The sequence below is a fragment of the Quercus lobata genome, chromosome 2, assembly GCF_001633185.2.
Source record: "Quercus lobata isolate SW786 chromosome 2, ValleyOak3.0 Primary Assembly, whole genome shotgun sequence".
In the NCBI taxonomy this organism is placed as follows: Eukaryota; Viridiplantae; Streptophyta; class Magnoliopsida; order Fagales; family Fagaceae; genus Quercus; species Quercus lobata.
The window spans coordinates 61892399-61909597 of record NC_044905.1 but is presented as its reverse complement, the minus strand read 5'-3'; the positions used below and the strand labels follow the sequence as shown (position 1 = coordinate 61909597).

Below are 17199 nucleotides of genomic sequence, written 5' to 3'. Positions count from 1 at the left end.
TGATAATGTTTAATACATACTTCCTAAAACCATATCAAACTAGAATGTCCCGAAACTACAGTTGGCATTTAATCATTTAATGTTGCTTCGGAGTGTTCTATTGACGTTGAAGGTCAACTGGTCAAGTACAATGAAACAGGATTCTTAAAAAACAAAACCAGGGTTGTTAATAAAGTCAAATTTTTGTAAAATTTTGGATAAACTATATATTTGGTCCTTATTTTTTACAATATATTTTAATTTGGTCCTTAACCTTTTAATTGTGTCAATTTGATCCATAACCTTTCGGTGTCATGTCAATTTAGTCTCTATTGTTATATCTTGGATGAAAATTGATGACATGTCAAATTACCAAAATAAAATTTGAGTGTATTGTCACATAAAAAAAAGCTAATTTTTTATTTTGGTCATTAGACGCCTCATCAATTTTCATCTAAAAAATAACGGTAAGGACTAAATTGACATAGTACTGAAAAGTTAAGGACCAAATTGATACAATTGAAAGATTAAGGACTAAATTAAAATATGGTGTATAGGATAGAGACCAAACATATAATTTACCCTAAATTTTTTTACCAATTTTATATAATGTAAACATGACTTAGGTACAGTATTTATGTGTTATTCTTTAGGTTCTACTTTTAAAATCTTGCTATATAGATTTTTTCTCATGGGAACTTAGTGTATTTTTAAGTTAAGTAACCACATGATTGAATCTTAAGAGAGAAACTTAAATAACAGCACCTAAGATATTGTACCTAAGTTTTGTCCGCAAAGTCAATACAGCCAATTTTAAGTTTTACCTGTTACTTCTTGTACTATTTTTAATCACTTCATCAATATATACCAATTTTTTATTAAGTAAATCTCATAATAAATCATCTTTAACGGATATCATATTGTGCCAGTTAACATTTTCCAGAAAAACAATAGGGACCCCATAAAAAATTAAAGAAAAACATAGAAGAGCCTGGAGTTCAACGACCACGTCAAGCAAGTCGCAACAAGTCATACTTACCCCTCTTAAAGCCCAAAAAATAAAATAAAAAGGGTTCACACCTAGCCCTCTGAATGTTTCGTACCCACTTCCTATTTCATAAACTAGTTCCTACTTCCTAGGTTTGATTGTTCCAGAACATAGAAGAGCTTGGAGTTCAAAGAGCACGTCAAGCAAGTCGCAACAAGTCATACTTACCCCTCTTAGAGCCCAAAAAATAAAATAAAAAGGGTTCACACCTAGCCCTCTGAATGTTTAGTACCCACATCCGAGGTTTGATTTTTTAATTCATAAACTAGTTCCTACTTCCTAGGTTTGATTGTTCAAAAACAGTTGTGAAATACTATAGACCATACACATAGTAAGTTTCTTTACAAAACTTTCTCTCATCTCTCTTTGTGTGTATTAAAAATATTTAGTATTTTCAAAAGAAAAAATAATGAGTTAATCTTAAATTGGAAAATGAATGTGAGTTTAAAAGGTTTAAAGTCTATGTTGTGTATCTAAAAATTAGGCCTTTTTGAATATATACTACTGTAAGTTCCTTTAAAAAATATTATTTCCTCTCTCTCTGTGTGTATTAAAATTCTCAACAAAAAAATAAAAATAAAAAATCATATTTGGACCCTCAAAAATAAATATATAAAAAAAAAAAAAAGAGTCATATTTGGCTCTTTAGAAAGCGGAAACGAATAACATAGAAAAATAATATATTTTTTAATTAATGTATCTTTTATTTAATCAAACTCACAAATAAGCATGTCGCATGATATATATAATCATAAAAAAAAAAATTATCTATATAAGTTTATTATTATATATTTTTCTCATATTGTTTGTCACAAATAGAATATCTTGCCTCTTGCATACTATTAAAATTGAGTCAAAATGAATATGGGACCCACACGTTTTTTGAGGTGGGTCAATACTGAGTTGCGTTCACATGGTGTCCACCCATGTGATAGGGAGGACTAATGTCTCAGATTAGATATATAATATATTATTTCTATTCATTTGAGCGTTCACATTAATTTGTATATATATATATTTTTTTTGGTTTATTTTGATATTAAGAACCTAATTTTTTATTTTATATACACACTTTTCAAAATACATTACATTAGAATATTTATTTTACGCTACATTTTATTAAAATATTTTTATTATTTTTTTAATTATTTATCTTTTTTCATACATAATAATCATCTACTATCTTCCTTCATCATCATAATACGGAAAATAAAAAATTAAATGCAAAATAAATAATGTCAGTATAAATTTACATGGTTACTGTAATAGCAATGTATTTTTACACAATTTTGCGTGGCTTGATGTGGGTCAATTTTAGGCTTGATTGAATAAAATATGATCATTTTTCAATTATACAAACACTAATACGAGTGCTCATGGGAATAATAATACCATATGATTTAGTAGCATATTTGGGAAACTTTGTTCAGGGACGACAGTTAACTTTATCGTTACTTAAAGTGATATATACACAACATTTTCATAACAAATATTTAGTGGTAAATTGTTACTAGTTCTAATTTAAACTCACCACTTAAATTACTCTTTTGTCTGAGAATAACAGCCTGCCACTTAGAATTTGTTGTGAAAATATTGTGGATATAACATTTCTTTAACACAACCCCTGTCTAATGCACTGAACATAAGCTTAATCTGCATTTCTTTAATCTTATAGATATGTAATTATGTATAACAACAAATAAAATCTAATTATTTAGCAAAAATTCAAATTGAGTGCTCTATATCTAAAAAGAACAAAATATCACAAAACTACGAGCTTAAAAAAAGATTATATTATTGTCATTTATATGCAAAATAATTTTAAACTTATATATTTACACTGCTGTTTTGGTCAAAATTTAATTGAAGTTTAAATTTGCTGACGAATGTTTCGATCTTAGTACCATTGGAATATTGTATTTGTTTATTGAGCTATCTCCATTCTCCAATAACTTTTCCCTGTTTGTTCCAAACAGTTATAATTCTGTTTATAAAATATATGTCCCTATTACATTTAGGAAGTTGGCTTTTGTTGTTGTTGTTTTTATTTTTATTTTTTTTATCATTCGTCGATACAGAGTATGTCAAAGAGAGACATCCAACATGCTCACAGCTGCACCACTATTTCTGTCTTAAACACAGTGTCAAACATTTGTTTTATCAATTGCTATTTCTATTTGTTGAATTCATTCGTGTTGTAAGTCATTGTTGTTTAATTTTGTTTTGATTTACATGGTAAATCATATTCCTTATTAATTGATTTTTAGATTGTTTACAGAATCACAAATAATAGGTTTATTTGGATAATAGTTATAAGAACTAAGAAGAAATCACACAGTATTCACAGGCCAAATGCACTAATAAAAATTGAGAGAGAGAGAGATGTTCTCAACATTATCACTCATTGTCTAGTGTCTATAACACATATCCACCCATTCAATGTCACACATTTTCACCAAAGAGTCACACCATTTCACAAAGGGGTACAGCTTTAGGGTATAGACTGAATTAGACTTACTAAAGAAAAAAAGAAAAAAACTACTATGCATCATTGGTGCAATAGTCACTCCATAAGTATAAGTGTTTGTAAGATGTGGAGGGTAAGAGCTGAAGTTCAAGTCTCCAATACACTTAGATTATAATAGAATATAATTTTTATCTTGTATTATATATATATATATATATATATATGTTATTAAGCATACTCATTTGGGTTCGGCCCAACCCAAATTATCTAACAATCATCTTATTAATGAGTTCTTAGATTTTAATTCTTCAACCAGTAAAGATAAAAAAATTATAGTACCACAAATTAAGTCACAACTATTCACATGTCTAATTGTGAGTGGTGGAGAAAAACTAATGGTCTGTAAAAATAACAAGCCGTCAATAACAATTTGTCACATAAGATAGTTATGATAAAAGTTGTAACTTAAATTTTTTTTTTCTTTTTTTTTTTCATCCAGTTAAGACCTCCATGATTGATTTCCTACATATTTTCTTAACCAAAAAAAAAAAAACCAAGTCATACTTTATTAAAAAATAATAGTCATAATTGACTCCAACAACATAAGTGAAATTGGATTCAAAAGAAAAGATATCTTTATATCTGACCCTAACTTTTTGGTTGACTCTTGTTATTATGAATTTAGTTTGATTGCAGAAAAAAATGGAATTTTCACATCGATATTCCTATCATTGTATTAATGGTGCAAGAGAAGACTTGTCCTGTGATTGGGATTGTTTTGAACGTTATCGATCATATTCATACGCGGGCGTCCAAATCAAAACCCTAAAAAGTTGACTATTGGTGTGATTCACGGCCACGGCTTAGACTCTAGACACTTCTTTAATGTTTGCGGTTTGTACAGTTGCAATAATTTATCAATAACTTGCTTTAAACTCTTTTCTTAAAGTTTGGCCCACTGGAACAGGGCTTTCTGGGTTATAACAGTATATTGTAGACCAAACTTGAATCTTTGACCACTTCATAGTCATATAATGACAAAATATCTTCATCTTGTGTTAATATCGAACACTATAAATTCAAGTATTTTTATTTTTTAATAGAGTTTTAGTCTATAGTGTTTGTCCATAATCGATTTTTTGTTTAGATAAAAATTAAATCCTAGATTTCTTATCCAATCATAACTTTTTTTTATCAATTGAGTTAATTAAACCTGCAAAATTCAAGTCTTTATTATAGCATCTAAAGTCATTGTATCTTTAGACAGTTCTCTTAATTAGTCTGTCACAATCATTTAAGAAATAAGTCAAATATGCATGCAGTTTATAATGATTTATAATATAATTTCTAACATGCGTAAATTGACTTACTGTGTAGCAAAAATGAAACTAGTTATTAGCTTATTGTGTCGTTGACGAGCTACGCTACCACATCAACGCGTGACCGTACTTGTCCACGTGAAAAATAATCTCTAGCCTTAAGTACGTTCTCATATATAAATCCCCTCCATTAATTGGAAATTAATCAATTAGCATAGTTCATTTATTTAAAAATTACACATCTAAAGATGTATTCGATGTCACATTTATTTAAAAATTTTAATAACAAGACATTTTGTATACTGTTACATTTAAAAATTAAAATTTCAACCTTGAAATGAATTATCTCTATTTCTTGTGAAATAGAGAAGATCAATCCCCTCTATATTGCTCATATTGAAACCTACGATGATTTGGCTTCATAGATTTTGTAAAAACAAAATTAAAAATTAAAAATTGAGCATTATAAGATAATAACAATATCATGAAAGATTGAATAAAACTCTTTACTTTCCTTAGTTTTTTTTTTTTTTTTTTTTTGATAATTATAAACCCTACTACCACTAGCCTCTTAAAAAAAAAAAACTCTATTACCAGCATTAATTACAATATTTTATTTGATCATGGCATTAATTAAAGTTTGTGCCAAAATTTCAGTCATAATATATATTGTGATATATATATTTATTTATGTGAAATGCTAACGAGTGCCCTTAGGGCACTGGTTAAAAATCCAGTTAAAAAAAATTTTTATAGGAAAAGAAAAAAAAAAATTTATAAACCCAAGATATTGTAGTGCGGTTACAACTTGCAATTGATAAAAAGAATAAATTTGGTAGCCAATAGTTTTTTATATTAATTGGCAAATACTCAGGTTCAAATCCCTTATTTTCATTGTATTGAATTATATAATTAAATATTTTATAAAAAAAAAATTTCAAATGAGCTTCATGTATTCAATTATACCTTTTTTATATATAATGTATTGAATTAAATAAATAAATATTTTAAAAAGACTTTCAACAATCTTCATGTATTCAATAATACTTTTTTTTTTATATATAAAAAGAATGCAATAAGACGTAACATGAAGACATTCATCTACTCTCACATATGAGCATCATTTAAACACAAAATAAATATCAAACTATTCTTCAAACAAACTTATTCCAGTTTCTCAAAAACAAAAAAAAAAAAACAAAAAAAAAAAAAAAAAAAAATTAAAAAAACAACAAAAAAAAAAAAAAAAAAACTTATTCCATGTTCTTCTGACCTTCACTCCCCACATGAGAAGACCCTTGGGTCAACCAAACCATTTATTCTACTCTATAAATAAGATTTCAAATCTTATTTATTGGTGGACAATAATTGTCAACCACTTATTTGATAAGTAATGCATTCCTTATTTGATAATGAAGAGACTTTTTCATATAATTGTTAACCCAAACCGAAACTTGATTTGGTGTAAATTTTGGGTCATTTAGTCACCTATTCAACTAATGAGTGTCGTTTGAAACCTATGATTAGGGGTGTCCACGGGTCGAGCCGGGTCAGTTTTCGACCCAGCTTGAACTTGACCCGCCGGCGTCGAGTGGAAAGAAGAGTGACCTGAAACCGACCGTCGGTGTCAATCGGTTGAGTCGGTTTTGGGTTCGGGTGGAGATCAAGTCTGTTTGGTTGGTTTCAGATCATTGCCGGAGTTGCAAAATCATTGTCGAAATCTGCAAAATCATCGTTGGAAAATGTAAAAACTCACAAGATCTGCATCAAAATCGTCAAAATCTGCACCAAAATTGCTAAAATCTGCTAAAAATGGCTGAATCTAGCTAAATCTCACCAAATATGGTTGAGAACTCGCTGGATCTCCTCAGATTTGAGTTGATTTCACCTGATTTGTATATAACCTTTGTCGGGTCGAATGGCTCGGGTTTTGGAGAAGAAAACCCGCCACTCGGCTTGCCGGCATCGGGCCTTGGGCGTAGAAACCCGAAATCGACCAACGGGAGCGTCGGTTCGGGCTGAAATCGAGTGGAGATCGGGCGGGTTGGTCGGTCCGGCGAGTCGCAGTCGGGTCTGAACACCCCTACCTATGATGATTTGGCTTCATAGATTTTGTAAAAAAATTAAAAATTAAAAATCAAGCATTATAGGATAATAACAATATCATGAAAGATTAGAATAAAACTCTTTACTTTCCTCAGTTTTTTTTTTTTTAATTATAAACCCTACTACCACTAGCCTCTTTAAAAAAAGTCAAAAAGAAAAAGGAAAAAAGAAAACCTCTATTACCAGCATTAACTACACTATTTTATTTGATCATGGCATTAATTAAAGTTTGTGCCAGAATTTCAGTCATAATATATATTGTATATATATATATATATATATATATGGGTTTGGTTCAAATTATACCTGGTGTAACTTTAAGTAATATTAAACCACTCAATATTTTTTAATTGGATATAAATTTTGACAAATCCACCGTTAAATTACATTATCTCTGTATATTTTCCATAGTTGCAAAATTTTAAGGTGTTCAAAGATTAATAGTCATGTCATCAATCAATTTTTTAAATTCAAGTTTTTGTTGTTTAAAATAATGTATAAAAAATGAGTTTATGGATCGAATGGTTAATAACATCTAATTGACATAAAAATTGGCACAAATGTTAAGTATATAGAACATGTAATTCAACGGTGGGATTTTCAAAATATGAATTCTATAACAAGTTATTAGGTGGTGTAATATTACTTAGAGTTACATCAAGTGTAACTTGACCCACTCCTCTCTCTCTCTCTCTCTCTCTCTCTCTCTCTCTCTCTCTCCCTCTCTCTCTCTCTCTCTCTCTCTCTCCCTCTCTCTCTCTCTCTATATATATATATATATTTATTTATTTATTTATTGTGATAAACCCGGGATATTGTATCACGGTTACAACTTGCAACTAATAAAAAGAATAAATTTGGTAGCCAATAGTTTTTTATATTAATTGGCAAATACTCGGGTTCAAATCCCCCAATTTCATTGTATTGAATTATATAATTAAATATTAAAAAAAAATTTCAAATGAGCTTCATTTATTCAATAATACTTTATAAATATATATATATATATATATATATATATAAATTGTGATAAACCCAAGATATTGTAACGCGATTATAACTTGCAATTGATAAAAAGAATAAATTTGGTAGCCAATAGTTTTTTATATTAATTGGCAAATACTCGGGTTCAAATCCCCCATTTTCATTGTATTGAATTATATAATTAATTTTAAAAAAAAAAATTCTAATGAGCTTCATGTATTCAATAATACCTTTTTTTTATAATGTATTGGATTAAATAAATAAATATTTTAAAAAGACTTTCAACGAGCTTCACGTATTCAATAATACTTTTTTTAAATATAAAAAGAATCCAATAAGACTTAACGTGAAGATATTCATCTACTCTCACATATGAGCATCATTTAAACACAAAATAAATATCAAACTACTCTTCAAACAAGTTTATTCCATGTTCTTCTGACCTTCACTCCTTCACTCCCCACATGAGAAGACCCTTGGGTCAACCAAACCATTTATTATACTCTATAAATAAGATTTCAAATCTTATTTATTGGTGGACAATTATTGTCAACCACTTGTTTGATAAGTAACGCATTCCTTATTTGATAATGAAGAGACTTTTTCATATAGTGTGGTTAACCCAAACCGAAACTTGATTTGGTGTAAATTTTGGGTCATTTAGTTACCTATTCAACTAATGAGTGTCATTGGTTGAACTAGATTTATTAAAATTGAAGTAACTTAATTGAAGGTGTTACAAAGAACTCATCAATTTTGATTAGATTTAATTGGGTCATATACTTAAACAATCTAATTAAAGAATCAAGTCAATGCAAGCACTGTATCATCTATCCAGCTAGCCAAGTTGGTATGTGTTTAATAATTATGTTTTTCACACATAGGAAACATTAAAAACAAAACAGAAACAAAAAAACAAAAGCAACAAAGTAAACGTTCTTTCCAACCAAGAAAAGCTAAATAGGTAACAAGAGTTCCAACCAAGAATATGAGCGAATTTCCAATAATTTTTTTATTATTTTATATATATAGCCAAAACTCAAAGAAAATCCAATTAAATTTTAATTGGATTTTCAATTTTGCGCCAAATGAATTATTGAATGTAAAAATTGAACCGTCCAAATCCAATTAGATTTTAAATTAGATTTCAATTGGAGTCTAATTTCAATTGGAGTCTAATTTTCCACCACGTGTCCATTTATCTATATATATATATATATATAAAACCGAAGCCTTTACTGGCACCACAATTTTTCACGTCAGCACAATATTTAAAAAAAAAAAAAGCACCACAATTTTCCACGTTAGCACAATATTAAAAAAAATAAAAAAATTATAACTCCTCAAAACCCTAGCAACCTTACCCCTCTCTCAAGTTAAGAAATATAAAGCCACGGTTTCTGCAAACTCTCTCTCTCTCCAGACGTAGGAAGCCCTAAAGCATTCAAGATCTACAAAACCCTAGTAACCTTACCCCTCTCTCAAGTTAAGAAATATAAAGCTACGATAGGAAGCCCTAAAGCATTCAAGATCTACAGTGCATGGTATAGATTTTAGCTTATAAAGTTCAGCTTTTGTAAGGTTAGTTTTGTTTATATATTAATTAATACATAGTACTTTGTTCACCATTGAATACTCATATAATCAATTTCCAATTCAATGTTCAAGAATTAAACCAAAATTCTAACTACGCTATCATAAAATATTATTATTAGTATGAATTTTATGGAGTTGCGGTGTTCAAGAATTAAACCAAAATTCTTTTAAATTATCTATAATATTTTGTCCTCCGAAAATTTTATCTCTTTGATTTTAGTATATTGTGTTTCTTAAGCTATAGAGAGATTTTCTTTGGTTTCTGCAAACTCTCTCTCTCCAGATGTAGGAAGCCCTAAACGAACGGTATAGCATTCAAGATCTACAACTCACGGTATAGATTTTAGCTTATAAAGTTCAACTTTTGTAAGGTTAGTTTGTTTATATATTTTGATAGAGAAACATGTTCAATGTGGTACGGCTTAATAATCGCATTAATAGCCAATAGTTAATACCATTTGCAAACTCAATTCATGGAGTTGCAATTTTCATTAAATCATTCTATGGCTTGAAGCACTTGCATTTTAACAAATTGAACATGTCTTTAAAGACCTTTTATTTCTTTGGGGAAAAAAAGAAAAAAAAAAAGGAGAGGATATGTTAAAACTTGGCATCATCAACTTATAAGAGAGGATAGCACTTGCATTTTAACAAATTGGACATGTCTTTAAAGACCTTTTATTTCTTTGGGGAAAAAAAGAAAAAAAAAAAGGAGAGGATATGTTAAAACTTGGCATCATCAACTTATAAGAGATGATATGTTCTTAGATGGTAGGAATAGGACAAAATGGTTACTCGTTCGTTACGCCTGACTGCCAAAAATTGCTCATAAAGATGTATGCACATGATCTACTACCCTTTGCTTTTAGTGAAAGATTAAATGCACGCTAATGTTGAGATCAAACACTCTAAAAAAATAGTCTGTGCAATCATAAAATATTATTATTAGTATGAATTTTATGGAGTTGTGGTGTTCAGGAATTAAACCAAAATTCTTTTAAATTATCTATAATATTTTGTCCTCCAAAAATTTTCTCTCTTTAATTTTATTATATTGTGTTTCTTAAGTTATAGAGAGATTTTCTTTTTTATTTTAAATTTTATGGGATGCAAAGAGATCTTTGATTTCGTGAAATAATTTATACTCTCTCCTTCTTTGATTTGATTTACTTACTATCTTTGGCACTTGCCATTGGCAATTACTCAGGGCCACTCTTATGGACTAAATCAACTTATTCTCCAGTCACCATCATTGATAAATGAGAAATCAAATCAAGGTTATAGTTTTTCTATTTGGTTGCTAGGGTTTTTGTTCATGAAATTGCTATTTTCTATTTAAAAATTGCACTTGTAGATCAATATTTATATTTCTTAACTTGGCATTTTGTACCTATGGCTAAAATTTGTGTGGATCTTTGGAAGTTCAAAAATCTTTTCTCCATTCGCCATGGTTTTTCATTGAGTAATTTCTTTCTCTCTTACTCCTCTTGACGAGTTTTGTTTTTTACTAGAAGAAAACTTTTTTGCTTTGAAGATCATGCAACACCTGTCTCATTTTATTTTTCCTCACCACAAGAAAAACATCTAGGTAAGGCAAATAATCTATTTTAAAGTTTGAATGGAAATTACCAAGTACAAGAGGTAAATTTTTAAGGGATGAGCTTAATTGTTTCTTATTTTCAATAATAAATCATTTTATTGCAATACCGGGTTTGAGAAATCCAATATGTTCATATCTCTATAGAATAGAGAATAGTAGAAGCCAATTTTATTACAACTACTTAAATTGAGTTGACTTAATTCCGTACAATTACAAAGTATAGCATGAAAGATAATGGAATTAATTGTTGTAATTTTTATTTTATTTCCATGTTTAGAATTTCCTCTATATTATTATTACAACTGAGCAAAGATTGAGAAAGTAACATTACTACTCTAATTTGAAGTTTAATGTCCTTCTCAAGTCATGGTCTTTATTTATATATTTGCAGTTTATATTTCTAACCGTTGATGAGAAATTAAGGCTCAATTGCACAATATGTGTAAATTCTTCAGAAGACTACTTTAAATAGTAAGTCAATGTGTCTTTTACATTTGGGTATTAGTTAGAATTGTTTTCAAATGATTGTACCAATAAAGGTGAATATGTATAAATTTTGTTTTACTATCCCGTGCATCGCACGGGTTAGTGACTAGTTTTTTTTTTATTTTCGTGGCAAGTGAATTATTGGGTAAAAAAACCAAAGAATCTAAATTCAATTAAATTCTAAATCATATATATATATATATATATATATAATTAGAAAAACCATTACACATTTTAGAAATGTATGATTTAAAAAAAGTGTAAGCTAGTACTATGTATAATTTGAATATCTTCTAAAAAAAGTATAATCGTAATTATTTTTAATTGTACCCGTGCATATGCACAGAGCTACAAATTAGTTATAATAAAATCATGAGTATTAAATCCACTTTCTTAAGGAACAAGATGATTAAAATCTCCATAATTAAAAAAAAATTATCATTGTGTTGAGATACTTAATCAACAATGAATCTCATATAGTTTAATGGAAGAATCCACTTGTGCTTCAAATGTTACTAAAATTGAAGTCAACAATGTAATTAATTTATCTACAAAGTCAATTAAGCAGTGCCTAATGAAGAGACTTTTTCATATAGTTGTTAACCCAAACCGAAACTTGATTTGGTGTAAATTTTGGGTCATTTAGTTACCTATTCAACTAATGAGTGTCATTGGTTGAACTAGATTTATTAAAATTGAAGTAACTTAGTTGAAGGTGTTACAAAGGACCCATTTCCCTCTCTCTTGTGTGTGTGTGTGCGCGCGTGTGCGTGTTTGTTTTTCAAAAAAAAAAAAAAAAAAAAAAGAAGGAACTCATCAATTTTGATTAGATTTAATTGGGTCATATACTTAAACAATCTAATTAAAGAATCAAGTCAATGCAAGCACTGTATCGTCTATCCGGCTAGCCAAGTTGGTATGTGTTTAATAATTATGTTTTTCCCACATAGGAAACATTAAAAACAAAACAGAAACAAAAAACAAAAGCAACAAAGTAAACGTTCTTTCCAACCAAGAAAAGCTAAATAGGTAACAAGAGTTCACAAAAGAATATGAGCGAATTTCCAATAATTTTATTATTATTTTATTTATATATATAGCCAAAACTCAAAGAAAATCCAATTAAATTTTAATTGGATTTTCAATTTTGTGACATGTGTCTTATTTAATTTTTGATTTTGCACCAAATGAATTATTAAATGTAAAAATCGAACAGTCCAAATCCAATTAAATTTTAAATTGGATTTCAATTGGAGTCTAATTTTCCACCACGTGTCCATTTATTTTTTTTAATTTTTGTGGCAAGTGAATTATTGGGTGAAAAAAAACCAAAGAATCTAAATCCAATTAAATTCTAAATCATTTATATATATATATATATATATGTAATGAGGAAAAATAATTACACATTTTAGAAATGTATGGTTTAAAAAAAATGTAAGTTAGTACTATGTATAATTTGAATATCTTCTAAAAAAAAGTATAATCGTGATTGTTCTTAATTGTACCCGTGCATATGCACAGAGTTACAAATTAATTATAATAAAATCATGAGTATTAAATCCACTTTCTTAAGGAACAAGATGATTAAAATCTCCATAATGAAAAAAAAAAATTATCATTGTATTGAGATACTTAATCAACAATGAATCTCATATAGTTTAATGGAAGAATCCACTTGTGCTTCAAATGTTACTAAAATTGAAGTCAACAATGTAATTAATTTATCTACAAAGTCAATTAAGCAGTGCCTAAAACGAAAAAAAAAAAAAAGAGAGAGGAAAAAGTCAATTAAATAGGTCCATTAATTGGAGAACAAGGAAAAAAAAAGTTCCAAGGAAAACTTCTAGTTCTAGGCTTCTAATTCCTCCAGAATTTGCCAACTAAAGTTAGCTAATGACTAGTACTATTGAAAAATATATTACTTTTCTTTTACATATATTCCGTAAATTCCCCTACTCGTTTTTTGGCTGCTTCAGCCTTTCCTTCCTCCGCTAGATGAAGCTTCTTCGTAACCTTCACCTTTTCCCAAACGTGTTGCTTAAAGCCGTAAAAACAGTCCCAAAACAACAAAACAAAACTAAAAGAAAAAAACAAAACAAGTCGCAATCACAAAAACCAATAGCATAGATCAGCATCGGCATCAGCAAAGTAAGCAAACCAAACGCGTAGGCCTCCACGACAATCCAATCTCTTCGAATTATTTTTAAAATCAGAAAAGTCAAGTCACCGTCTAAGACTCAAAGCCTTTCACACACCGCGTTCACACTTACGCACACGTTTCCTTCGACCCGTTTTAAATATTTAAACCCCCCCAACCCCATCTTCATTTCTCCTCAACAACAACTACTACTACTACTACAACAACAACAAAACTTTCAAACCCATTTTCGTGTTCTAATTCAGTCATTTCTTCAAACACTTTCATACTACTGTTTCAATTTCGTTCGTTTTCGTATGGAAATTACCTCGTTCCCATTTCTTAATCAGGAGGATTTTTCGCATTTCTTTACTTCGTTTCAAGAAATGGACAGTGTCAATGTGAACGGCACCAACAACAGCAACAACAATGACAATAAAAAGCGGCGAAGAAAGAGCGAAGACTTCAACTACTACGACGACGACGAAGAAACCAAGAAGAAGAGCAACGCGTTTACGGATATACTCGCTTCAATCATGTTGCTTGATGAGGAGGAGAAGCAAGAGCAAGAGCTGTGGTTCATGGAGGATCAGCAAGATAAGGCCTTATTTGACTTCAACCAAGACCAAAAGACTCATGCTATGGACGATTACCATGTCCAAATGCAAAGTCATTACTCTGAGTTAGACCAATTTGATGTGTCAAGAAAAGCCAAGCGAGCTCGTCGCTCTGCTTTTGCTGTTACTTCAACAATTGCAACAGCAGCAGCTGCAGCTACTACTGCTGATAATTCCGCGTCGAGTTCTCCGCCGAAGCCGGGTTCTGCGGCCACACCCCACCGCAGGTTGTGGGTGAAGGACAGGTCTAAAGATTGGTGGGATCAGTTTAGCAGTCCTGATTTTCCCGATGAGGAGTTTCGCCGCGCCTTTCGGATGAGCAAGGCGACGTTTCAAATGATCTGTGATGAATTGGATTCGGTTGTCATGAAGAAAAATACAATGTTGCGTGATGCCATTCCTGTCCGCACCCGCGTTGCTGTGTGCATATGGAGATTGGCTACTGGGGAGCCATTGAGGCTTGTGTCTAGGCGATTCGGGTTAGGCATTTCGACTTGCCACAAGCTTGTTCTCGAGGTTTGTTCGGCTATTAAGGGTGTTATGATGTCGAAATTTCTTCACTGGCCTGATGAGAATAAGGTTGAGATTGATAAGGAAGAGTTTAAATCGATTTCGGGGATACCAAATGTTGGTGGTTCAATGTACACTACTCATGTTCCTATTATAGCGCCCAAGAATAACGTGGCTTCTTATTTTAATAAGAGGCATACGGAGAGGAATCAGAAGACATCGTATTCGATTACGGTTCAAGGGATTGTTGATCCTAAAGGTGTGTTCACTGATGTTTGTATTGGTTATCCTGGTTCTATGTCTGATGACCAGGTGTTGGAGAAGTCTGCTTTGAGTCAGAGAGGGAATATGGGGCTTTTGAAGGATGTTTGGATTGTTGGGAATTCTGGGTACCCATTGACGGATTGGGTTTTGGTTCCTTATACACACCAAAACCTCACTTGGTGTCAGCATGCTTTCAATGAGAAGATTGGGGAGGTTCAAAGGGTTGCTAAGGAGGCATTTGCGAGGTTGAAAGGAAGGTGGTCTTGCTTGCAGAAGAGAACAGAGGTGAAACTCCAAGATTTGCCAGTGGTTCTTGGGGCTTGTTGTGTGTTGCATAATATCTGTGAGATGAGAAATGAAGGGCTGGAACCAGAGCTGAGGTATGAGATTTTTGATGATGAAATGGTTGCTGAGAATGGTTTGAGGTCTGCGAATGCTCTACAGGCTAGAGATCAGATTGCTCATGATTTGTTACATCATGGCCAAGCAGGCACTCGTTATAGTTGATCATTATTATAGTTGGTTATAGTTAGTTAGAGTTTCATGTATTGTGCTTTGTCTTTGATTGTTGTCATTCTTTTTAGCTATGGCTTCTCGTAGTCATATGTGTACAATAAAAGGATCGGGTTTTTGTGTATATTGCCCTCTAAATATATGATTGATAGCTTTTGTTATAAACGATGCAATCTCTGTCTGATCTAATAGACACGATGTTACTGTAGAAGTAGAAGAGAATTCCTTTTTATCAATTTTTGTGTAGATTTGCTTCAAGTCCATGGGACCCCATTAGAGAAGAGATATGCATTGCAGATTTGCAGGTCTCTACAACTAGGTTTGACAAAATTATTAGTCAAGAAACATCTGAGCCCCATTGTTTTCTGATGTAACAGTTCCACAGATGCTGTTTGCATTTATCAAGAGCTCTGTCCTACCTTTTATGTCTGATTGCAACGCGTTTTTTCTGCAGATGCATTGTAATTATTTTCTCTTTTGTCTCACTATCTTTGACCTTTAGTTTTGTTGTTTGAGCTAAGCAAATTGTTTTTTTTTTTAATGTCATTTGACTTTAAAGGTAGCCTTTCTTGGCAGTGATAGGGGCGAGAGTCGAAAGTGATTTGACTCAATTATCAGTCCTTTACATCTGTTAACCATGCATATGGTTTGATCTGTTGAACCAGTCACCCCTACTAGATGGAAAACTTTTCATTCTTTCTCTTTTTGGATGATAAGAACTAGATGGAAGATTTCAAGATTCTGTAAGAGCAAATGAGCAATGTCTTATGCCTTCAGAAGAATTTCAGACAATTTTTATTGTATGTTAGTCAGTGTAATGTGTATCTTTCTTCTGACACCAGTTTGGTTTTCTGCACTATTTTATAAGGTCTGTCCTCAAAATAGGGGCGTTCAAAAACAATTCCAAGTCATCCAATGGAGGTTTTCCATTATGCTTTGTAATTATATTTTTAGGTGCAAAAGAGTTGGTTTTAAAATTTGGAATGAATTTTTTGCCTTTGACCTGCCTTGGAGTAGCAGCTGCAGAGGATATTGCATAGATGGTGTTAATAAGTAATGTTTAATAAAGTGACAATAATCTGGTTAATAGTAACTCTAGAGAACTAATAAGTAATAACCATTACCACTCTGATCGGATCGGTTTAGCATTTCATAGCAAATCATTTGCGATTTGCCTCACTTTCTGTGTTTCATTTTATGTTCTACTCATTATAACTTAAAATGTATTCATTTGACTTTCCTTATAAATGTATCAAAGTTTAAAATAGAAAAAAAAAATTCATACCATAATTAGTGGAGTATAAAATAATACACAAAAGGTGGGACATAAGATTTGTATTCAATTTTACATTTCATGTACGCCCTATTATCTATTATTTTAAATGGAACAAGACGATTTTGTATGCATTTGTTTGGTAGATTTGATTTCTTATCATCTTATGTTCTCATTTTTGGATGGTTTTCAACAACATTAAAATTTAGAACATCTTTCATTTCTATTTTGTTTTAATCTCCACCCAATAAAATCTCTCTCTCTCTCTCTCTCTCTCTGAATTGTAAGTCAAGTAAA

At 30.7% G+C, this 17199-nt stretch overlaps 1 protein-coding gene across 1 annotated transcript; it reads left to right on the top strand.

Annotated features, from left to right (window-relative positions):
• Window positions 1-13906: 13906 nt before the first annotated feature.
• LOC115976081 (protein ALP1-like) lies at window positions 13907-15879 on the top strand. Its single transcript, XM_031097178.1, has one exon. The coding sequence runs from the start codon at window positions 14043-14045 to the stop codon at window positions 15621-15623; it is 1581 nt and encodes a 526-aa protein (XP_030953038.1). The 5' UTR covers window positions 13907-14042; the 3' UTR covers window positions 15624-15879.
• Window positions 15880-17199: the final 1320 nt, after the last annotated feature.